Source organism: Strigops habroptila, chromosome 1, assembly GCF_004027225.2.
Source record: "Strigops habroptila isolate Jane chromosome 1, bStrHab1.2.pri, whole genome shotgun sequence".
Taxonomy (NCBI): domain Eukaryota; kingdom Metazoa; phylum Chordata; class Aves; order Psittaciformes; family Psittacidae; genus Strigops; species Strigops habroptila.
In genome coordinates, this window is record NC_044277.2 from 3,792,492 (window position 1) to 3,817,270 (window position 24,779).

The 24,779-nt window shown below is 51.7% G+C and overlaps 1 protein-coding gene across 2 annotated transcripts in view; it reads left to right on the forward strand.

Moving 5' to 3' along the window:
* The window catches only part of PTP4A3 (protein tyrosine phosphatase 4A3), a 49,444-nt gene extending 27,545 nt beyond the window's left edge, over positions 1 to 21,899 (forward strand). For both annotated transcript variants that reach the window (XM_030503446.1, XM_030503450.1), the window contains exons 2-6: positions 9,070 to 9,892; positions 11,559 to 11,651; positions 15,327 to 15,457; positions 16,108 to 16,182; positions 17,362 to 21,899. In XM_030503446.1, coding sequence (XP_030359306.1) covers positions 9,788 to 9,892; positions 11,559 to 11,651; positions 15,327 to 15,457; positions 16,108 to 16,182; positions 17,362 to 17,479 — 522 coding nt within the window. In that variant the 5' untranslated portion in view covers positions 9,070 to 9,787 and the 3' untranslated portion in view covers positions 17,480 to 21,899. The remainder of the gene's footprint in view (positions 1 to 9,069; positions 9,893 to 11,558; positions 11,652 to 15,326; positions 15,458 to 16,107; positions 16,183 to 17,361) is intronic.
* Positions 21,900 to 24,779: the final 2,880 nt, after the last annotated feature.

A 24,779-nucleotide genomic window follows, 5' to 3' on the forward strand; every position in this document is an offset into this window, starting at 1 on the left:
AGTTTGAACCCATCACCCCTTGTCCTATCGCTACAGTCCCTGATGAAGAGTCCCTCTCCAGCATCCTTTAGGCCCCCTTCAGATACTGGAAGCTGCTCTGAGGTCTTCACGCAGCTTCTTTTCTCCAGGCTGAACATGATGCCAAGGCATTTGCTGGCATTTATAGAGCTGCTGCCCGAAATCCTTCCTGTGAATGACAGGAATAGGATTTGAGGACTGTTCATCTTAGGTATCAAAGGCAGTTCATTTAAGTGAAAAGAAGCACTGGCATCTCCACAGTTTGCCATCAATTCTTTTTTAGCTGGTTCTGCCTCAAACAGCATCCGGGAGCAGCCTTGGCATCCAGAGCATCACTGCGTGGCAGCTGAGGGTGTGATTTAAACCATGCTCATCCGGAGTGCCAATAGCCTGCTTTCTGCTTCTGGTTTGCAGCCCAGAAGGAGACCGGCTTGATTGTAATGGGTGAGCCTATTTTAGCAGTCTGGAACCACGTCCCAAGCTGCAGCATTGTAGGAGTCTGGTGTTAAGGCGTTTTCAGCCCATTTTTGCAATGCTCAGAAAGTCCTTTTCAAGCATGGTGTTTTAATCCCCTGGTTAATCTTTAATCCAGTTTGGACACCACTCAATGAAGAGGCAAGCTGGGTGTAAGCCAATGTGGAGACTGCTGGGGAAGGGCCACAGTGCCACTCTGGCCATCGGGGAGTCATAGAATCACAGAGTGGTTTGGGTTGGAAGGGACCTTTAAAGCTCCTCTAGTCCAAGCCCCCTGCCATTGGCACAGACATCTTCCACTAGACCAGGTTGCTCCAAGCCCTGTCCAACCTGACCTGGAATGCTTCCAGGGATGGGGCAGCCACAGCTTCTCTGGGCACCCTGTGCCAGGGACTCACCACTCTCCTCATAACAAATTCCCTCCTTATGTTCAACTAAACCTACCCTCTTTGAGTTTTAAACCACTGCCCCTTGCCCTATCCCTACCAGCCCTAGCAAAAAGTCTTTGTCTTTCTTATAAGCTCCATTTGTACACTGAAAGGGTGCACTAAGGTCCCCCCAGAGCCTTCTCCAAGCTGAACAACCCAAACCCTCTCAGCCTTTCTTCATGGGAGAGGTGCTCCAGCCCTCGGATCATCTTCATGGCCTCCTCTGGACCCACTCCAACAGCATTATGGGTCTGTCTTGCGATGGGAACCCCAGGGCTAGACATAGGACTCCGGGGGGGTCTCACCAGGGCAGAGGGGGAGAATCCCCTCCCTCAACCTGCTGGTTACGCTGCTTTTGATGCAGCCCAGGATGCAATTGGTTTTCTGTGCTGCAAGCACACATTGCCAGGTCATGTCCCATTTATCGTCTATCAGCACCCCCAAATCCTTCTCAGGGGGCTGCTCTCAGTCCACTCGTGATACTGGGGATTGCCCATGTGCAGGACCTTGCACTTGGCCGTGTTGAACTTCATGATGTTCACATGGCCCTACTCCTCAAGCCAATCAAAGTCCCTCTAGACGCAATCCTTTCCTTCCAGCTTATCAACCGCACCACTCAACATGGCATTTCATCCCCTTTGATCCTTTGTTTGAAGGAAAACCACCTTTATTTGCTCTGCAAACCCACGGGCAGGTGACACCTCGGCGCTGCCAGCCCGGTGTCCCTTGGTGCTGGGGCTTTGCGCAAGAGCAGCAGCAGCTCAGACCAGACTAGTTTGTTGCTATTGCTGGCGGTCGCCCAGTGCAAGGGGGTAGGAAAGGGCACAGTATCAGGCCATGCCTGTAGTCCTGCATCCAAAACTGGCAGCTCGGAGGTACCCACCTTTGTCCTTAGAGCTTTGCCAATGTGTTGCTTTGCAGAGCAGTGGTCCCACTGCAACCAGGGAGCTGTGCTGTGGCTTTTTGCTGGAAATAAGGAGGTGTATGGAAGGGGTTTGCAGGGAAAACCTTCTCTGGAGGACTTGAGTTCAGTGGGATGAGCATGCCGGGGTTGAGCATGTCTGGGCACTGTCAGACCTTGCAGCACCCCCTGAAGAAGAAGGGATTCCCATCTCCCTGTGTTTGCTCCATGGCTTTTAGTTATCATGGCTGACACCCATCATGTTTCCTCTGGCATCTCTATTGTTAGTAGCCCTCAAGAGCAGTTACTACCTGCATGCAGCATCTCTGTTCCATCCTGTTGCCATCCCCAGCATGCCATGGAGCACTATTTCAACACTATCTGCAGGTCAAAATCTACTCCTTGGGTTGATTGAGTCCCCTGGAGGCCCCTTCTTTGTCAACAAACATCCATCAAAGCCACCGCGGCCAGTTGGTGTTGGGGATTGTGCAAGACACCGGTGACACAGAAGGGGCTGCAGTGCCCTTTGGTCAGGGCTGCTGTTGGCTTGATGAGGAGATAGGACCGGGCAGTGTAGGGACATCTTCTCAAGGGAATGCCACCACTAAGTGGGGACATTTCCAAACAGGTCTTGTGCTGCCTGTGCTCCTGGTGCTTCTCCTGAAAGGAATTGCTCCCCTTCACGCTACATTTTGCCATTCAGACACTTGCCATAAGTATTAAATACACTAAATTCATTAAATTTAAATTCATTTAAATTCACTAAATTCATTAAATGCTGCAAGAAACCGCAAGAAAAGATGAGCAGATGTTCAGCCATGCCAGAGATTTGGGGTGGAAAAGTCGCATAGTGGTGGCAGTTGTAAGGAGGGGACCACTGCGGTCAGCTTGCCCTCCTTATGTGTGTTTTGGGGCAAGGAAAAGCTGCTTTGGGAGTTTTGTCTTTCCAAGAATGCTCTTGGACAAGGCAGGAAGCCTGGAAATACCCCATCAGATGCAGAATTGCTTCTTTTTTCCCTGATTCCTCTGGCCAAAAAGAAATCCCTGAAGGATGCAGGGAGCTGGCCCCAGCATTTGGAGTGCCTGACATCCCTGTGCATTGGGCACCGGAGCGTGGGGACCAGTTGTCCCCAAACACCCGAGCCTTTCACCCCCCCTAAATAAAGCCCCTCTGGGGCACTCCCTTTGCAGATCTGGGAGGCAGCCAGCCCAAAGCCTCCTATTACTTTTCCCTATGGATTTGGCCTCTCTTCCTCCTCCTTCTTTCTTTCCCCTCTCCTCCTTTCCCTTCAAATCCAAGCCAGGAAAAGCCTCTGACGTCTGCACCCTGTGGCTGCTGGGGGAAGGCAGCAGAGGGGATATCCCGGATCATATAACCAGGATCTTGCTGTGAGTGGGGCTGCCCATAGGGTAGGAAGGGTGGGTGAGGGACTGGGTTTGGCTGGGGAGGTCTTTTCCCCCCTATGCTGAACAATTGGTACCTTTTTGTGGGTTTATGAGCTGATAAGTGACAGGACAAGAGGAAACGGCCTCAAGCTGTGCCAGGGGAGGTTTAGATTGGATATTAGGAACAATTTCTTCACGGAGAGGCACTCAGGCATTGGAACAGGCTGCCCAGGGCAGTGGTGAACTCACCGTCCCTGGAAGTGTTCACAAATCATGTAGATGAGGCCCTTAGAGACATGGTTTAGTGGTGGCCTTGGCAGTGCTGGGATAACAGTGATTATGATTCCTATAACCTCATGCTTTGAAACTGCATGCAGAAATGCAGCTCTAGGGATGGTCCTTAGGAAAAATGCGGGGTTATGCTCCTTTTTGCATTTTTTAGACCCCAAATTGCAGCTGCTTGGGGGTTGCATGTGGGTGTAAACCCTGAAATTGCAGCTAAAAGGCTGTGCAGGGGGTGCTTGGAGCATCTTGTATTTCCTCTGGGGCATTGCCCCACAAGCACTGAACAGGGGACACAGCCCCAGCATCAGTGACCATCACAGGCATCCTTGCATCAGCACAGGGTCCATGTCCCATCATGGTCATGGACCGCAACCAAAGCAGGCGAGTGGGAAAACAACTCCCAAAGGGCCATTTTAGGCACTTTCATACTGTGTCTCAGCCTCTTTTCAAAGAAAAACTGTTCAAATGAAAGCTAAAAAGGGGTCAGTCATGTTACCAGGGCCTCCAGTGCATTCCCAGCTTGCACAGTGCTGGGAACACTGTGCTTTTCTCTTTATCTGTCTGGCTCATCCTGCCCGTTCTTCCCTCTTTACCAGTCTTTTAAGTGCTTCCTTCTTGCAAATCTCCACGCCAACATCATCCCAGCATCTTTCCCCGCTGCCTAAATACCACCAAACTTCTTAAATCTGACTGGAGCTATAAAATCTGGGGCCATTTGGCTCATTTCTGCATATTTACATGTGAGCCAGCGCTTACCGTGCACCAAAAAGAATGTGGAGGAAGATGCATGCCCTGGTTTATCTTGCAGGTGCCTTTTGCTGGGCTGCCAATAGGTCCCCCTCTGCACCTCTGCAATTCTAATCCTCCTTGTTGTTTTGCTCAGAAAACATCCCCTGCAGCAAAGAAACAAACAAGACAATAACTTTCCGGAGGAAAAGCCCCACACCGCTTCCCTGGCAGATGGTCCTTGGTGCTGCTCCACTCTGCTGCCTCCCCCATGGTTCCCAGCACAGCTTTTCCAGCACATCCCATTCCGCTCATTCCAGCTCCGCACCTGGAGCAGGATGTGCTGGTGGCTGCTTAAGCCTCTGCCCCCAGATGCTGGCTCCTGTGGGGTGTTGTGTTTCCGGCCCTCTCCTCCCGGATCTCTCCCGTTTCCTTCCGTGCGGATGCAGCCAGAGGAAATCTCAACACATGGGCTTGTCTGTGGCCGGGTTCTGGCTGCAGTCATGGTCTGGGGATGGCACTGTGGCTCTCTGTGTGCTGGGACCTGTCCTTCTACGCAGTGGTGCTGGTGGTAGAGATGCTCGTTCTGGTGGCAATTGTGGCAGTGGTGATGCTGCTCGTGCTGGTGGCAGTGATGGTCGTGCTGGTGACAGTGGTGCTGGTGGGTCTCCTCATGTGTGCAACCAAGCCTCCTAGACCTGCTCAGTGTGGTCATACATGGCAGTGGTAGTACATGTATGCAGAACTGCTACATGGGACTACTCAGAAGCTTGTCTTCTGATCTGTTTTCTCCCCCTCTACTCTGCTCTCGTGAGACCCCACTTGGAGCACTGTGTGCACTTCTGGTGTCCTCAGCATAAAAAGGACATGGAGCTGTTGGAGGCAAGTCCAGAGGAGGCCATGAGGATGATCAGAGGCTGGAGCACCTCCCGTATGAAGATAGGCTGAGAAAGTTGGGGCTGTTCAGCCTGGAGAAGAGAAGCTGTGTGGAGACCTCAGAGCAGCTTCCAGTGTCTGAAGGGGGCTGCAATGATGATGATAAGGGACTCTTCATCCAGGATTGTAGTAGTAGGACAAGGGGTGATGGGTTCAAACTGAAACAGGGGAGGTTGAGATGAGCTCTTAGGCGGAAGTTCTTCCCTGTGAGGGTGCTGAGGCGCTGGCACAGGGTGCCCAAAGAAGCTGTGGCTGCCCCATCCCTGGCAGTGTTCAAGGCCAGGTTGGACACAGGGGCTTGGAGCAACCTGCTCTAGTGGAAGGTGTCCCTGCCCGTGGCAGGGGGTTGGAACTGGATGATCTTAAGGTCATTTCCAACTCTAACCATTCTATGAATCTATGATTCATCGTGATATAAATGCTTGTTGCAGAGGTGGGATTGGGAGCAGGCAGAGCAGGACTTGATCAGCCATAAGGGGAAAGGGCTGGTTGGTGTCTTGCTATGTCAGCTGAAATCAGGAGAGAGGTTGAGCAAATGTAACACAGATGGGTGTTTTGTTAGATTATTCTGAAGGTGAACTTTGAACATGAGAAGTGCTCACTCGGGAGATAGCTATATTTATATGTGGGTCAGATACATATTGTTTGGGTGAGTAAGAGCCTTTGTTCCGAGTCCTGCTGCTAAAGCCCACGTGGAGCTTTGGCTCTGCAGAGCTTCCTTTTCCTTTGTTGCTGTGTATAGGAAAACCTGACTTCACCAGCTGTATCCCTCTAGCCCAAGGACCAGCAGCAATAGCCATCAGATCTGGCATCCGCTCACTGCTCCAGCCAAGCCCTTTCATTGACTGCAGTGAAGACCTGGCCTTTGAGCAATCTGGTCTAGTGGGAGATGTCCCTGCCCATGGTAGGGGGTTGCAACTAGATATTTAAGGTCCCTTCCGACCCAAACCGTTCTATGATTCCATGGTTTATTTTGCATTGAGGTGCTGGGAGGAAAAGCAGCCTCATCACTGCTGTTGCACTCTCTGTCTCTTGACATATGGGACAAGGCCAAGGTATGTATAATGGTGCTGCCACGCTGCAAAGGAATACTTAGGAGAATCCCATGATCCCCTCCACTTTGGGGTGTAGGCAGGGAGGTCATAGCTTGGTCCCCATGCCCCAGAGCAGCATTACTCTCCATTGCTTTCTTGCTACAAGAGAGTACATTCACCCTGGATCCTTGCTGGTCTCTTGGCTGCAAAACTTCTTGTGGAAGAACCAGAAACTTCCACAATCGTGGCAAAAGGCATCATTGTGGCTCGCATGGTATGTGTGACTTTTGGGGGCATTGCAAGGAAGGAGCCTTCTGTCATATTAATACTTGTGGAGATTCAAAGGCAAGTGTTGCCAGCAAAGCTTTGAGGTGAGCTTACAGTGATGGTTGCATTGTGGGCTGGTGATCCCCATCCTTTAGGCATGGCAGGGGGATGGTGGCAGCAGGATGTACAGCTCCTGCAGTCATCCATGCTGGATTTCCTTCATTAGGCTTCATCATGATGGATTTGATCCTGAAGGGCCAGTGCTGCACTGCTGAGCATCCTCATCGGGGCTTGCTCACTGCATCTTCAGATGCTTCAAATCAGAAGGATACCCACTTGGCAGGTTATTAATATTAGCCAAAATAGGCCTTTTCACATTGGTCTGCCGTGCTTAATATGGTGATTGCAGCCTGTGGTGCTGGGGATGATTTGTGATTGAATATCCATTAGGGATTTATGGGCTTCGGGGCTGAATTGCCGGGATGTGCATTACCAGAACACTTGAAATGCTTCCACTGGAGAGGAGACCATGTGGGAAAGGAGCACTCACTGTTCTCGTACGCAGGCGGTTCCCACTGAACCTCTGTTGCTGGCAGCGAGCATATCCAAGCCCATAAAACATTATATGGGATACAGACTGACGATGGAGCAGGAGTAGTGTGCTGGATGATGATGGGGAGCAAACCACTGCTCCTGGGGTGTGCTGCTCGTGTTGGTGCTCACAGCAGCTCCCAGTCCCATAGGGATGCTGAGCAGGTGGGTTTAATCCAGGACACTGTTAAACGTGGGCATGGCTCTTATTGATGTGATGCTGTGGCTGGTTAAAACAAGGTTTGAGGTTGCTTGGAGGGGGAAAAGGTATTTATTGCTGCTTTTCCTTGTGCACTGCAAGCACCTCTCATGCTAGTGCATCGAGCCTGAAGGGGCAGAAGGCAAGATGTTGTTAAACACAGAGGATGCTTAAAGAGCTGAGAGCTGGCCAGGTTGGACCAAGCCTTGGGCGACATGGTCTGGTGTGAGGTGTTGGAACTAGATGAGCTTAATGTCCTTTCAACCCAAACCATTCTGTGATTCTGTGAGGATCTGCAGAGGAGGTGGGGAGGGCTCAGTGCTGAAATCTCCTTGAGTTTTGGCCCTTGCCCAGCTCCTAGCCCTCTCTAACCCCCTTTCCAAAAGTCCAGCTGTAAAACCATGGGCACAGAGGTGCTCTGTGCACCGGAGTAGCACCAGGGCTCGCACATGCTGCTAATAGTAAATAATTAGAGCCCTGCCGGCAGGAAAGCACATGATTTAAACATCCAAGCTGGACACATTAGGGAGAGCAGCCCTGCTTCCCCGTCCTACCTCCCCTGGCTTTTTTTCCCTTTGCTATTTCATCTTTTGCTATTTGATGTTTTCATTCCACTGGTGAAGCAAGAGCTGTCGAGCAGGTTGTAAATGATGCTTGGGCAGGTTGTAAATCATGCTCAAGCAGGTTGTATATGATGCTCGAGCAGGTTGTAAATGATGCTCAGGCATGGAGCAGCCCAGCAACAGCACCCAGGCAGCATGATGAGCTGCTCAGTACTCAGCACACCTCCATGCTGCCACCTTGTCTCATTGCATCAAAGTAAAACAAGCCAGAGGGGAATGTTTCTGGGAGCCGGGGCATCAGGAGGAGAGGCGAAGGGGTTCATGCTGGCCTGGCTCGGGTTACTTATGTGCTTATGGTCTATTTTGAGGCTCTGTCCACATGGCACTAAGCAGCCGCTGACCCAGGGGAAGGACCAGCTTCAAAACAAGAGTCTGGTATGTAACGACCCAGGGAAGCACTGGGTTTCCCTCTGCTCTGAGCAAGGCTGCAGCACACTCTCCTCCCCTCCTGGCCCATCCTCTCTTGGGTTTTGGCATTTCCACAGTGAGAATTAACTTTCTGATTTAATTCTTCCCATTGGGAAGAATTGGAGGCAAAGATGCCCCGGGATGTGAGGATGCAGTACTTCACAGGGAGCGATGTGCCGGCAGTGATGGGAGTGCGGGTGAGCGAGCAGGGAGACACATCCATCACTAGAGCTGGCAAAACTGCTCACCCACCTCCCCCTCCCCTGCTCCCCCCTCCCCAAGAAAGCTCATTTGCAGGCAGCTTAGTTTGCCTAAGAGCATTAGAGGTGCATTTGGTGGACATTAGCCGCTCGAGCAGCACCCGGAGCATGTGGCCGATTAACACTGCATTTGGGGCAGAAATACTCGCTGTGTGTTTCAGGAATGCAAAGGTGAGGTCTGGGTGAGAGAGGATGGGTGCCAGGGAGGTCTGTTCGCATGGTTTGGGTGCTTAAATACACCATCGGGTGCTGATGTTGGGTGGCATGAGAGTAAGCCATGTGCTTTTCCCTTTTGCAGGGGAAATACGTGTTGCCCCTGTGGCTTTCCAGTCCCACTTCAGCTTTTCAGTTGATATTTCAACTTTAAACACTATCTCACTTTCTAATTCTGCAAAGATGAGGGTGGTCAGGGATGCTCATATGGGATGCGGGTGCTGGTGCATGTGGGAGTACCATGTCCCTCCCTGCACCATGCAACAAGCCTGGGGAGGAGAACACCTTCACCACCATGTTTCCCTTTCCCTCCCCTACAGCCTCGCTGTCCGCTGGGATTTATGGAGGTGCTGAAGAGCAGCTCTGAGCCCCGCAGCCCCCACCAGCTCGCCCCATAAAGCAGCGCCCGGCCGCCTCCCCTCGTCTCCCCCAGCATCCCGACCCTCCGACTCAACCATTCAAGGCTCCCGTGCATGGATCGCCCCAGCGAGGCGCCGCTGCCGGACGCCGCCGACGCCGCCCCGTAGGCTCCCGGCCCCCCGTGCCACCCCCAAGTACTCCACATACCCCGATGGGGTAACGTGACGGGGGTCACCCTCCCGCCACCTTCAACACCCCCCATATGCAGAGGCCTTTCTAGAGCGCCCGGGAGCGTGCGGCAGCCGCTCGCCGTCGCACACGCACCGAGGACGCCGACACTACAGCAAAGGGATTCTTGGTTTTGGTTTGGTTTTGGTTTTGGTTTTTAATTATTATTATTATTATCATTAATATTATTTTTTGCCCGTCTGGCTTTTCCCCCCCTCCCACCCTGGGGAGCTTGTGGTGGTGTTGAGGAAGCCGGCGCGCTCCCAAGAGCTGGGATTATTTGCACAACGTCTGTATATTGAGTTCTCGATCCTGTTTTGGGGTTATTTTTGAAGTGCAGAGGGGTTATTGGGGCTTTTTTGTTCCCCCCCCACCCTCCACGCCACGCTTTCTCTTGGGTTTTTTGCCCCCACCACCATCAGCATCACCTCACCCTCCTCCTGTCCCACCATGGCTCGGATGAACCGCCCTGCGCCGGTGGAGGTCTGCTACAAAAACATGAGGTTCCTCATCACACATAACCCCACTAATGCCACGCTCAACACCTTCTTGGAGGTAAGGAGGGGAGGATGGAAGTGGGGGACTGGGACCCAGCTGTGTATTTTGGGGCTAAAAGCTGATGTTGAAATGCAACAGGGATCAACCTTGTGTAGAGTGAGACAGCAGCACATCCTCTTTAGTACCAGAGCCTCTGGTGGCATCCCAGGGCTGTGGGCCCAATCACTGCTGGCTTTTTGGGGTAAGATGGTTTGGAGGACCCCAACCACTGTGTTTGGGCATGGTAGAGATGGAGCAGTTTCCCCATTCCTGTTGCATCGCCTGCCAGCTCCACCAGCACATCACATCAAGGGGCTTTGCCATGATGCTTAAGGATGCACGCAACCTACCCTGCATCTCCCAGCACCTCAATAAGGACTTCTCGTCCCAAATATCTCAGAGTCTTTCAATGCCCAGAGTATGTTGAGTGGTTCAGAAGGAGCTGGAGGGCTCAATGCTGCATGAGTCAGTGATGGCGCCCTGCCTGGGAGCGCTGGCACTGGCAGCATATGGGAGTTGGGGGGGATTAATGGATGCATGTCCGTGGTCCAGGTTAAAAGGCTTCAACTTGCTCTTCTTATCAATGCCTGGAGGAAACACCATGTCCTGCAGGCTCAGCCAAGCCAGCACAAGCAGCTTCTGCTCATGAGGAGTCATTTTGGAATGCTGTGTATTCCCGGGGGGACCTGGGGCTGCACATGAGCCTGGTGAAGGATTTTTGCCTTAAACCTAGACATTAAGGTCCGATGTGCTGGCACCAGTGACAGGACACTGAGTTCAAGGAAACTCCCCCAGTGCTCACCCAAAAACCCACGTGTGAGCACCACCAGCACAGAAAGCTGCAAGAAGATGGTTGCAGTTTGGGGGCAGCCCCCACATACCCTGCACACTGTGCACAAGGCAATGGGGACAACACCAGTGGGAATGGGGAAAAATTCCCTCTCCTCTTGTTGCCTGTTGGAGTTTTGGCTGAGCTCCCGAGCGTGTGGGGCTTTGCCTGGCAAATGCATGTGGGGAATGAAGGAGATGGATCACTGAGGGGGATGATCTCATGTGCCTGGCGAGGCCGGTGTGCCGGCACGTAATCCAGGGGCAATCCTCGCAGCGGGTGACAAGACAGGCTGGAAGGGGACCAAATCCCACACCCCAGCCTGCAGCGTGTTGGAATGATGATGGGATATGGCAGCGAGGTCGAGAAGGAGCCCTGAGCATTCTGCAAGATGCTGAGTGTGGTTGGTGGGACATGCTGTAACCCCCCCAGCCACCTCCATGCATTTCTGCAGCAGGAGTTGCCACCTCCCTTGGCACAAATAGTTTCTCTTTTGGGGGACTTGAGCCCATATCAAGGATGTTTCTTTGCCTGCAATATAGAGTCCTTGCTGGTGTGGCTGTCAGGGCTTAAAAATAGATGGCTTTGTTGGCACTCATGATTCCAAGAAGTTGTGAAGCTGCTGGGTAAAAATCCTACATGGATTTGGTACCCTGAGATTTCATGTTTCTTTGTGTTTCTCAGGCTGAATGGACCACAGGGGCCTTTGCTTAGTGTCCAGAGATGGGGTATACGGTGCTATTTTATTAGGGACTATAGTGGTCCTATGGTGAAGCAGGACTTGGACATGTTGGGGTTAAAGGGGGTGCAATTGGCAGGGTTTTTTCAGACCCCTCTTTCTCCTTCCCTCCCCAGGACCTGAAGAAATACGGTGCCACCACGGTTGTGCGAGTGTGCGAAGTGACCTATGACAAGACCCCCCTGGAGAAGGACGGCATCACTGTCATGGTAGGTGGGCAGCAGGATGGGTGCAGGGTGGGTTGCTTAAATACCCCCCATCCCTCATGTCTGCTAACACCCTGCATGTCACAGAGCAGCATCGCGCTTGTCCAGGAGGAGGGTTTGAAGCCCAAATTCATCCTCGGGGCAGAGCAGATGAGCTCTGAGATGGGGCTGGTGCTATAGAAAAAGAAAGAGCTGCCCACACACCGAAACTGTGACTCATGTGGTTGAGTCGGCAGCTGCCTCCCCTGCCTGTCGCTCGGGCTTTAAAGCATCCAGGGGGTGAAAGCGCCTGATCCCACGTGGAAGCTGCACATGGTTCCTGTTACCCGCAGTGTTATCTTACCCAGGGTGGGGTGTGTGGGCTCTTTGCTCTTCCAGCAGCCGGCTGATGCAGCTCAGGGGGGAATGAAAGGCAGCAGGCAGCAAGCAGGGAAAGCCAAAGAGGCAGAGCAGGCAGCTGCCTGGGCTGCATCTCGGCTGATAAGTAATTGGAGATGATGTCAGGCATGATTGCCCTGCCAAGGAGTTCAGTTCCAGCTGGAAAGGGAGGCTTTGCTCATTTAGGGAAGGGTTTGGAAGTGCCTCGTGTCTCCTGGGGTGGTCCTCTGTGCGTAGGCCCTCTCTATATAGCTCTCTCTGTATAATGGATATCCTACAGAGATAGCTAGCTATATCCTAGATCCTCTGGGATATAGATAGTAGATCCTATGTCTCTATAGATACAGTTCCTCTGGATGCATAACTCTCCAGATATAAATGCTATGTCTCTATAGGATATATCTTACTGGTATCCTCTATAGGATATCTGTCTTACAGAGAAAGATAGCTGTATCCTACGTATAGAATCTGTATGTAGGATATCATATCTGCTTACAAACCAAATTCCGCCTTTTACCCTGGAGTCCTTCAGTCTCAGTTTCTCTATCTAGGATATCCATACCTCTCTAAACAGAGAGAGATCTATATCTAGGATATTTTTTAGATAGGGAGATATCAATATCCTAGATACAGAAACTGTATAAGACACTATGGAAACTGTATAGCTTCTATATGTATAACTATACAAAAACTTTATGAGTTATATAGAGAGATATCTATATCCTATATATCTATGGATAGGTGTGCCTATGCAGATAGATACCTCTACATACACCTATATCAAATATATAGACTATATCTATATATCCTACCCCTTTCTTTGGGGAACAGGCACAAGTTAGTCAAGGCCTGACTCTGGTCTGGTGTGCTTGGATGCCAGCATCCACAGCCACAGTGCCCACATGTACAGTGGTCCCATCCTGGGCATGCTTCATGGGTGTTTTGGATGCCTCGTGCTTTTGGCTCCTCTGTGTGCTGCAGGGAATCCCAAGCAATCTCTAAAGCTGATGGCAGTTACCAAGTTGTGCCAGATGCAGGTGAACCATGCCATGAACATCTGCTTGGCAGCTCTTCCAGCAGGTCAGAGATGGGGCAGAAAGCCTGCAGGAGGACCAATGCTGTATGGGTTTCACTGTTGGAAGGTTTATGGTGCAGGATGGATATAGAAGTAGTGTTTAATATCTTCATCAGTAACATAGTGGGATCGAGTGCACCCTCGGCAAGTTTGCAGATGACACCAAGCTGAGTGGTGTGGTTGATAACCCTAGAGGGAATGGATGCCATCCAGAGGAACCTTGAGTGGGCCCATGCGAACCTTATGAAGTTCAATAAGGCCAAGTGCAAGGTTCTACTCCTGGGCCAGGGCAGTCCCCAGTATCAGTGGAGACTTGGTGATAAATACATTGAGAGCAGCCCTGCAGAGAAGGATCTGGGGGTACTGATGCATGAAAAATGGGATGTAAGCCAGCAATGTGCGCTTGCAGCCCAGAAAGCCAACTGTATCCAGAGCTGCATTGAAAGAATTGTGACCAGCAGGTCGAGGGAGGTGATTCTCCCCCTCTACTACTCCACCTGAAGTACTGCGACCAGCTCTGGGGTCCTCAGTACAGGAAAGAGATGGACTTGTAGCAGGTCCAGAGGACAAAAATGATCGGAGAGCTGGAGCTCCTCTCTTATGAGGAAAGGCTGAGAGAGTTGGGGTTGTTCAGCCTGGAGACGAGAAAGTTCTGGAGAGATCTTGTTGCAGCCTTTCAGTATAGAAAGAGGGCTTACAAGAAAGATGGAGAAAGACTTTTTACTGGGGCCTGTAGTGACAGGACAAGGGGCAACAGTTTTGAACCGAAAGAGGGTAGGTTTAGACTGGATATAAGGAAGAAACTTGTTATGAAGAGAGTGCTGAGGCGCTGGCACAGGGTGCCCAGAGAAGCTGTGGCTGCCCCATCCCTCGCAGTGTTCAAGGCCAGGTTGGACACAGGGGCTTGGAGCAACCTGCTCTAGTGGAAGGTGTCCCTGCCCATGGCAGGGGGTTGGAACTGGATGAGCTTTAAGTTCTGTTCCAACACAAACCATTCTATGATTTGATAGTCTGTGGTATCAGTGTCATCCCTGCTGCGAGCCCTGTGACCCACACTCATGGCTGCAGCAGTACTTTGTGGGCACTGTGGGAAGAGATGTTCCTGCAGGACACGCAACAGACTGTGCGGGGTGGGCTGGCTTAAGCATTAGGACACCCTGATGCCCAGCATGCTCCTTTCCTAGCAAAGCCCAACTGAAATCACATTACCTGTTCAAATACTTAAGTAAAGCAGCTTCTTTTGCCATCTGACCCCCAGGATGACTGCAGCTTAGTGACTCACTGGTCAAACACCAGGATTATGGCCTGTGCTTCCCTCCCACTGGAGGTCACCATACCACATCCCTTCCAAGCAATGCCGTGTTCCTCTTTCCCACTGCTGCGTAACCAGTGGCCACGCTCCTCCCTCCAGATCCATTTTGGAGAGAAATCCACATTTTGGGAGAGACGTGCAGCCTCGACTGGCTGCCAGTGCCCATGGGGAGAGACCATCCTTTCCCCAAAACGCTGCAGCAGTCACTGCAAGGGGGGGAACCCTTTTCCCCCGTAGCAGAGCCCAAGGCTGAGAATGCTTAATGCAACACCCGTTTTACTCACATTATTGTAGATGTTGAGTCCATACAACTTGAGAATGAAGCTCAGAAGAAGATGGGCTTTATTTTTTCGTCCCTTAAGAGCCTTTCCTGAAGGATGCTGTTTAAATGGCCCTATTTGGAGGGGTCTCCCTTCATCTCTCTGTAGGGCTGTGCTGGGGGGTCCCCAGAGCATCCTTTCAGGATCTGTTTGTTTACTGCCCCTTGCATGTATTGCAGCAAGCTGAATTTCAGCACTGTGTCAGGCCCTGAGGTTTCAGCCATCTCCAAGCCACCTTTGCTCAAATATTCCTACAAGTGGGTTTAGACAGGAGCTGGCAGGGGGAAGGATAAGAGTTATATCATCCCAAAGCAAAGTGTGGTTATCTGAATGGGGAGGAGGCAAGCAATGGCCACCATTGTCTTTATAGGCAGGAGGACATGGGGACCATGTCACAGATCCTGTAGGGGCTCCTGAACACTGAACCTGTCCATAGGAAATGGGAGGACCCCAGACCTAGACTCATGTGGCTGCAAATCCTGAGTTGCCAAGGTCCTGAACACCATCGCCCTGAGTGAAAAGCCATCCCCTGAGTTTTTCTCCAGGGCCTTAAGAGCGTTTCTTTGTTCCCTGACCTTCCCCCCTTCCTGCAGGATTGGCCATTTGACGATGGAGCGCCTCCTCCCACCAAGATAGTGGAAGATTGGCTCAACTTGTTGAAGACCAAGTTCTGCGAAGACCCCGGCTGCTGCGTGGCTGTGCACTGCGTGGCCGGCCTGGGGCGGTAAGTCAGAGCCCGACACCCCATATTCCACCCTCCCCATGAAGGGAGGAGAAGGGAAACCATGCCCACTCTCCTCCTTCCCTTCCCTAGTCCCCCTTTGAGCAGGGTTTTTGCATGCAGTAAAATCTTAGTGGGAATAGGTGTTGATGGCAGGGTCTGCTGCCTGAGCTTCTCCTTGCTCTTCCTATGGCCAACTCCTGGGCACTGGGGTGGACCTGGGTGTCTTGGTGCTGTCCTGCGGCTGTTTTCCTTTTGCTAAGAGCTCATCATGGAAATACTTGCAAAATGCCTCCTGCTACAACAGGGAACTGATGTTTTTTGAGAGCTGCTGCATTGTGCTGCTCCCCTGCCTTAAGTCAGGTTTTGCATGTGTATTTGCATCCATGTTTCCAATAGATTTGCCTCCAAAGTCCTCGTGCTCACTAGACAAGGAGCAAACAGCTGCCCTGTCCTAGGGGTTTTATCCCAAAATGCATCTTGGGCCAGTGCTTGCAGCCAAATGGCAAGAAATGATGAACTAGAAGCCACCACTGGCAACTGCCCACAGTGCCAACATTACAGCCCCATGGTGTGTCCCCCTGCGCCGGGATGGGATGTCACCCTCTGTGCTGCGTGGCTAGAGAGTGACCACCACTGACATTGCCTTTCAGCGCTCCTGTCCTCGTCGCACTGGCCTTGATTGAGAGCGGGATGAAATATGAAGATGCCATCCAGTTCATCCGACAGTAAGTCAAGTGGTGTTTTGGTGTCAGGGGAGAAAGCAGCCCCTCTCCGAGGCAACGGAGAGGTCTGTCATGTCCCAGGGTTTTTTTCAGGGTGCTGGGGTTGCTTTTCATAGAATCATAGAATCAATCAGTTTGGAAAAGACCTTTAAGATCGTCAAGTCCAATTTTTACCACAGCACTGCCAAGGCCACCACTAAACCATGTCTCTAAGGGCCTCATCTGCATGATTTGTGAACACTTCCAGGGACGATGACTCCAGCACTGCCTTGGGCAGCCTGTTCCAATGCCTGAGCACCCTCTGGGGAAGCAATTGTTCCTAATCTCCATCTAAACCTCCCCTGGTGCAGCTTGAGGCCGTTTCCTTTTGTCCTATCGCTTGTTCCCTGGGAGAACAGACCGACCCCATCTCACTACAACCTCCTTTCAGGCAGTTGTAGAGAGCGATAAGGTCCCCTCTGAGCCTTCTCTTCTCCAGACTAAACCCCCCCGGGTCCCTCAGCCGTTCCTCATCACACTTGTGCTCCAGGCCCTTCACCAGCTCCATTGCCCTTCTCTGGCCCTGCTGCAGCACCTCAATGTCTCTCTTGTAGTGAGGGGCCCAGAACTGAACCCAGGATTCGAGGTGCAACCTCACCAGTGCCCAGTGCAGGGGAACAATCAGTGCCCTGGTCCTGTTGGCCACACTATTGCTGATACAGGCCAGGGTGCCATTGGCCTTCTTGACTGCCTGGGTACAAGCTGCTCATGTTCAGCTCTGTCAGTCAGCACCCCCAGGTCCTTTTCCACTGAGCAGCTTTCCAGCTTATCTGCTGGTGTAACCTGGCGTCACAGCACTTTGGGCGAGGACAAGGGAGGTGCTGGCATCAAGCACCTTTGCATCAGGAGGCTGTAGCAGCAGCTGGGAGCATCCCTGGGGGGCTTTCAGCAGGCACTCTGCTTCTGGCAGCTACCCAGCTCTCCCCCAGCTCTCCGTGTCCTGATGCTCACAGGGTGGATGAGCAAGAAAAGCCACTGGGGTCAGTCCCTGTCCCCATCCCTGGAGGATGCACATGGCCACAGCTTCCAAAATCCCTTCCAGCTCCAGGCAGGGGGGGTTCAGCACCCAATAGTTTGAGTTTGGGATGGGGGGGATCTTCTCCTACCACCCCAGTGACTGTGCTGACTCCTCTGTCCCCGCAGGAAGCGCAGAGGAGCCATCAACAGCAAGCAGCTGACGTACTTGGAAAAATACCGACCAAAGCAGAGACTCCGATTTAAGGACCCTCATAACCACAAGAACAAATGCTGCATCATGTAACCTCAACGACCTCTTGCCAAAACCCGTGCACACAGACACCCGGGCGCTCACACACATCCCACCCCTTCACCTTCCTCGCCCAGCCCTGTGCATCCACACACGCTGCCCCACTGCCAGGGCTGGGGTAGGGGGGACGTGGAGCACCACCAACATGTTCCAGCACCCACAGCACTGTCATCTTGGACCCCTGAAAAGGGCTGCTCTCTCCAGCTACAGCCCCAAGGAGGGAAGGCAGCACTGCCCTTTGATTCTTGGCATTAGCAGTGAGCTCGTGATGGTTCTTCATCGCCTTCCTCCTCCTCCCTTTCCCCTCCTGTTGCACTGAGAGGGATGCGCCCATCCCAGGGTGTTCGGTTTAGGGTGATGCAGGCAGGATGGTGCCAGCTGAGAAGGGATGGGGAGCAGTAGGGCTGGAGCACCCCCAGAAAAACCCTTTCCCACCTCTTCCCTATAAATAAGGGCTGCAGCAGCAGGGACAGAGGTGGGGATGGTGCAATGGCCTCGGGGAAGATGGTGATAGGAGGGAGAGGTAAAAGGGTCTTAGAGCTTGGTGTTGGCCTTGTGGCCATGGGAAGGGCTGAGCTAAGTCCTCCTGGCACCATTCCCTTTCTCCTGGCTCCTCTACCACTCGGCATCTCCCCATTACCTTGATGCCAGCCAGGATGCTGCACATGGTGCTTGCTGCATGAGGTGACCATGGCAGGGCTTTAAGGCACCCACTTTGCCAGGGTGCAGGCTCAGCACTGATGCCCTGCAAAGTTTGGGTGCTCTTACTTACAGCTTCCAAATTCAATGCGCAGAGTGGTGGGTTCTCTTCTGTCGTGTCCCCACCACTGAGCCCTGGCGCAAGCCCTGATTCTGCCTGCAATACCCATGGGGATGTGCCTCTTGGAGCACATCCATGTCCTCCACCCCTGTGTTTGCTGGCCAAGGGGCTGTGCTGCAGCTTCCCTGGGGGATTTTGGGTGCTCCTGGCAAGAGCACATCACCAAACTTCGCTCCTGCCTTTCCCACATCCGTAACACAGCATCTGGCACCCCAAAACCCCCCGGCACATGCCCTGGGGGGGTGTTTTGGAGCTGCCCCTCAGCCCAGACATTAAACATCTCTTCCACTCTCTGCCTTTGAACGCTTGCAGCAGCTGGAGCGATGGGCACGTAGGGGCAGGGGGTGGGTTTTCTTTTGGTGAGAATAAGAAGAAATTTGCTAATTAAAGGTAAAAAAACCTGAAGAAAATAACATGTTTGTCTTCCACACGTCCTCTGGCCTTTCTTTCTCCCATCTGAGATCCATGGCACTGGGTCACAATTGGGTACCATCCACTGTCATACCTGTGGCCCAATGGATGCTCTGGGTGTCCCTTGGGCTCGCTGCTGCTCACCCCTCAGCTGTAGAGGATCGCAGTTTTAGGGGACAAGGAGGGCTAGACACCCAGTGTCTTGTGGTTTTAGGCTGCCCAACTTGAGGTGCCTTCAGTGCCCTGTGTTGGGTATCTCCAAAGGTTCGTGTGCCTTCCAAAACATAGACTGTCCAGAGACATTGGCTTCAGAGGGTTCATCTATTGGGATAAAGGGTGAGGAAGGCTGGTTAGACACCTACAGTACCTGCAGAAGGGTAGGGGGTGGCTTCGTGCCACCACACGTAGGCAAAGGAGGAGCTTGGAGCCATTCCCAGTGTGACTCCTTCTCTCCCAGTGGGAACAAGCCCTGTTGCCCAGCAGGGATAGCCATCCGATGGGATGAGCTGTGATGCTGAGTGAGGTGGGACCATAATGCATGGCCCCAGGGTTGCCATATTGCACATTTTGGCCTGTCCAAGCCTCCATACTGTGGGACAGTCCTTGGTCCCTTGAGCTTCTCCTGTCCCATTCCAGGCTGTTGATTCCTATGTCTCATGGGGAAGGCAGCAATGGTCGAAGGGTCTGTGCTGGTTGGGAAGGGTGATAGATTGTGCTGATAAAAGCCTGATCCTGTATTACAACAGTCCTGTTGGGTGGTCACCATCCCTTCCTGCCTGGTGTGTCCTGCTGCTACAATAGGTGCTGCTTTGTCCCCAGGGGTAATAGGAGATGGCTTGTCATTGCAATGGGGACAGCCCCAATCCCTCTTATCTAGGAGACTTCACAATCCCATGTGCTTCCTGGTCACCACAGGCTGTGCCATGACTTGCAAAGAGTGAGGATAAGCCTTGGGAACAGTTGCTTTGAAGTCTTGGAGATGTTTCTGCACTGGTAAGAGAAGAAATGTTTTCCTTGCCCATGCTTATGGGTCCATCACATGGCAGATTGGCCAGGGCGAATGGTCCAGGGCTTCAGCCATGATGCTTTTGAGTGGGGGTCAGGATACGGACAGAAGGGCTTGAATTCAGCCTCCTTTGGCCATGGGAACTTTTCACCTCCTTCACGCAGGGTTTGATGGTGGAAGTGCTCAGTGCTGAGCTCTGATAATACACTCAAATCTCAGCTTTGGTGGCCTTGTCTGGGGGGAGCACAGAGGGGACAGGAGGCTTTGCACTGCTCCTTTGCTTTATGTAGCATCAACCCAACCACCTCAAGAATAGGGAGCTTCTAGTGTAAGAGCAGTTCTTGACCTAGTGCGATCCATGTGGCCAAATCCTGACCACCCCTGGCTGGCAGAGCAGCATCTTCATCCTCTTCTGAGTCACTGCAAAAAAAAAAAAAAGAGAGAAAATAATGCTGGTTGAATTGTCCTCATTTTTCTCTTCTTTTAATGGGCATCTACCCCCTTTCCTGGAACTTGCTGTCACCTAGATGGTATTAGCTCCTAGATGTTTCAGCCTAGAGAGAGGGATACAGAAACAACAGGCTGGGGAAATTGAGTGGTCTTCCAATCAGATTTTTGGTTAGAAATCTCAACGAAGAGCTGAGTCCCCTCACTAAAATAGTTGGGTTAGAGGGAAAGTTGGAGCTCAGTAGACACACAGCACCAGAGCAAGGCCTAAGTGGCCAGTGGCTCATGGTTTGGGCTGGCTTTGGGGTCTCCTTGTACTCTAATCCCTGTTTCACCTCAGATGCCAAGATATTGAAAGGAGAGCCTTAAAAATCTGACTTATTTGCCAATTCTGTTAATGGCTCCAGTTGTGTACATTGGGTCTTGGCACATGTCATTGGAGACACATACCCCATGGCTTTGACTACCACCTTATCCTGCCTTTCTCTGCAGAAGCAAAGGCACAAATTGGGTATTATATATATCTGCCTTCCTCACCCGCTCCATGGAAAGCCTCCATCTTTCCATAGTTTGCAGGGACAGGGCTCCAAACTGATAGCAGGAGATCTGGAGACCTAAGGGGTGGCAAAGAAGAGATTCCCAGTTCAACAAGCCAAGAGCTTGTAGACTTTGTCCAGGAATCAATCATGGCTGAACCTCATGTGGAGGAATAAATCTGAGCAGGAATTGATAGTTGTGTGTGTCATTATCTGCATTTCAGTTAAGAGGCTCATGTGTCCCTTCTGTTCTCCCTGTTTGCCAGTGGGATGGAGCGGGTGTTGGGAGCAGTGGTGGGAAGGAAGGCAACACAAATGGCCAGCTCTTTATTTAACCAAGGTCTGGTGATGCTTATTCAAAGGCTTCACATCTGTAAGTTCATAGAATGAGTCTTGCAATGGGGCTGACACCGCGGTGCTTGGGCTGAGAGGTTCGGGTGAGGAGGCTTTATGAGTAACACATTTCCCAAGGAAGCAGAGTCTTGCTCTATCTACAACAGAATGAGTTGGGGTTGATTTAATTTTTGCCCTGGGTTGGTTTGGTTTTTATTAGTCCCAGTGGGAAAAGTTCCCAGGGAGATCCGTGACTTCCATGCAGTTTCCAGCCTCTTCTATCTCCTTTGCTTCCAGCAGGCTGGGAAGGTACAGTTTGCCGATGGATTTCAGTGGGATGCTGTCTGCTGGGAGGAAAATGCTGCTGGTTTCTTTGTGCAGCGGGGGGGGGTCATGGGCTGGCTGTGGTCCTGCAGACATTCCTGGGAATGGGGGGCATTCCGACGATGATCTCCCAGTGAACTCTCCACTTCCCTGCTGTGTCTTTCTGTGCAACAAAGAGCTGCATATTTTCCTTTCTAACTCCATGGGCAATCCTAGTAGTATGTAGATTAAGCCCAGATGACTTATTTTTGAGGGGGGGGGGGATTGTTTCTTCTGGTCTGAGCCATAGCTAAGTTATTATACCCAATGCTTTTTGTATCGGATGGCATCACTTTGAATATGCAGATGAGGTATAGGATCTTGACACTTTATAACCTTTTTAAAAAAGAAACTTGTCTGTTTACTTACATCTTGTGTAAAAAAAAAGGAGAAAAAACAACCCTGTATGCCTTTTAGTAATCACTTTTTGTTGTTGTTGTTATGAAATGATGGTGGTTACACTCCAGCAGCAAAATAAACAGCGTTCACTGTTTTGTACATCCCTGTGTGCTGCTAATGGGGAAGTTAACATGGGGAGCCAAAGGCAGAGCCAAGCTCTAGCCAAGGGATGGTAGAGGGATGAATGGAGGGGTGTGTTGAGTCCTGCTGCCTCCCCTTAGCTGGAGACTTCAGCCCACACCCCAAATGTGTCATCCCATCACAATGGCTATCATCCCATCCTGTCATCCCATTCTCCTTTCCTGGGAGCTCCCAAATGGACAACAGAGGTGGTTGGGCAAGGGTTGGACCTACTGCAATTACATGATGGGCTGCAGCCAGATTAGATAAACTGGAGCCCAAGGCAGAGGATGATTTGCCCAGTGCCAAGGTAGGTTCTAGGGGTGTACCTAGGGTTCTAAGTGTCCACATTAAGGCCCTTTCCCCATGGGCTGCCCTCTGTCCAGCCAGCATAATCACTGCGTGTTCCATCTCCAGTGCTTCCTTAGCAGGGTCAGGAGCCAGCACCTTGCCAGAGAGAGTCCAACCATCGCATTCACTTGAGTCCAAGCAAGGTCTTCTCCGTAGGAGGGTCTGGCAGTGGAGACACCCCAGTGCTGGTCTGCAACAGTGGACTTCCCTTGGTTCAGCAAGCTAATTGCATTGCTCACTTACCAAAGTGTATCATGGCTCTTATGTACCCACGTCAACATGGAATAATTGGCATAAGCAGAGCCCATACACAGCCTGATCCTGTCCAGCACATCTCAACTGATGTAGTTGGATAAAATGCCACATGGTTCAGAGCTGCCTTTTGTCCTGCATGGAAAGAGCTGACCCCATAATAAGTCTGTAGGACAAGTTGCCCAACTGAGGGCCCCAAGGGGCCATGGCTAATAAATCATAGCATGCAAGAGCCTGACCACTTGAGATCACCTGTGCAGTAGGCAGCCCTTGTACCAGAAACACACCAAATGCCTGGATCAACTGTGATCAGCCTCTCTTAACTCTGGCAGGAAGCAGCAATGGGAGGGAAAAACTCCTAAATATGCATCATCCACCAGCACAAACACATCTGCCAGTTTAGGAAGATCTTGTAGCTGGAGATCCGGTGGCTGCTTCTCCTTCCCTTGTTGCTTCTCCCATTATAGACCAGTTGAACAGCTACATCTACCCAATGGAGAGCAGCAGCTCACTGACTGAGATCTTGAGGCAGCATCTCCCAGTTGAGCAACACAAGAGATGTTGACCTCAGTCCACCCAGGAAGATGGATAGGGTTGCCTGGTCATCACACCAGCAAGGAGAAGCTGAGTTGAGGATTATGGTAGACTTCCTGCTGGCGAAATGGACTTTTGGATGGAGGACATGAGGTTCAAGCCCTTGGAGGATGTCTAAGAACAGGACAGACATTTTTTCCCATCCAAGGTCTGGATGGATGACCTCTGTAATATAACCCTAACCCCACTAATGTTTATGGTCAGCTGTGGTCCAGCCTAGCTCTTCTTCAGGCTCAGAAGCAAGACAGTCAGAGATATGGCAAGTACCTCAACATTTCTGTACATGTTGTCTGTGGGAAAATATCTTCCCTTATCTGGGAGATGGGGAAGATTGAGATGACCTGGACTCCATGTTTTCTGCAGGAAGGGCCTGCTAGAAAAAGAGGTCTGATATGGAGGATGTGAGATGGATTTTGCTTACCCACTCTCACCATCCAGTTCCGACTTTGGACCCCTCAGTCCTGCCCAACATCTGGGAGTCCTGGAGCAACAAGGCACTATAACATACCAGCAGGGCTGCTGAAGGAATGGGCTCTTCAGAACCACCTGGTTCAACAGATCCATCAGATCTTGAGGAGCTTTTGACCCTCTCCAGTGAGTGTTGTCCACAGCAAAGCTCTTCCAGGGGAAAACATCCAACCAGCTCAGCCCTGGGTTAGGGCCAGGGGGCACATGCTGCATGGGAAACTGCTTCAAGGCTGCTACAAAGTGGACACTGACGTTACTGCTCCAAATTGAGGAATTTGTGACCAGGTTCCCCTACACTTCCACTGCCAGACTGATGGTTCAGTGTTAGTCTCAATGATTAAACTATTTGCAACAGGGCTTGTAAGACCCATTTGTCCATGTATTTACCCCAGGAATTTGAATCCAGTGACTGATTTAACCCTGCAGGGCATGAGAGCTCACACCACCACCACATTCCTACAAGACCAATGAAAACAGCAGCTAAAGGAAAGACCTAAGTGGTATGGTCTAACCTCGGTTAGATACCCAAGAGTCCACCCAAAGGAGATGTAACACACACCCTACCATTGGACATCTCAGTGCTTCACCACTGGACACAAAACCAGGCATTGCTCATGAAATCATTTGGGGTTTAATTGCCCCCCATGACCAAGGCAAAGACCAGAGTCTCTATGGAGGCTGAGGAGCAGGAGTTTGCATGAACAGGCTGGTTAGCAAGAAAAGCTGATGCTAATAGTGTGAGCGCTGGAATAATTGCAAGGGGTTGTGTGGGATAAGCAGGGAAGTGGGGAGGAAACTCCCCTCGTGCTGCTGTAGGCTCAGGAAGGCTTTCCAGCGAGATGCCAGCTTGGAAAAGGGGGATGCTGCAGCGGGATGGCACAACCAGCGTTGTCCCCAGATTGCCCCAGTGCTCCCCATGCACTCTGCAAGGCAGATCCTTATCTCCTCACAGGCTTTGAACCACACAGCTGCGCAGGGCACAGGCTCTACGGTTGTGCAATGAGCAAGTGGGGCTCCAATCAGGCTAATTGCTGCCTCGCCTCTCAGCGAGGAGGCCAGGGGTACTTCTGAGCCCTGGAGAAACACCCGCACGCTCTCCTGCCCGGACACGCTGTCTCCTACCTGCCCACATTCCTCCTGGCTCTCCGTCACCAGAAACGTGCACCCCTGTGGATCCTGAATCCCTGTGTTAGG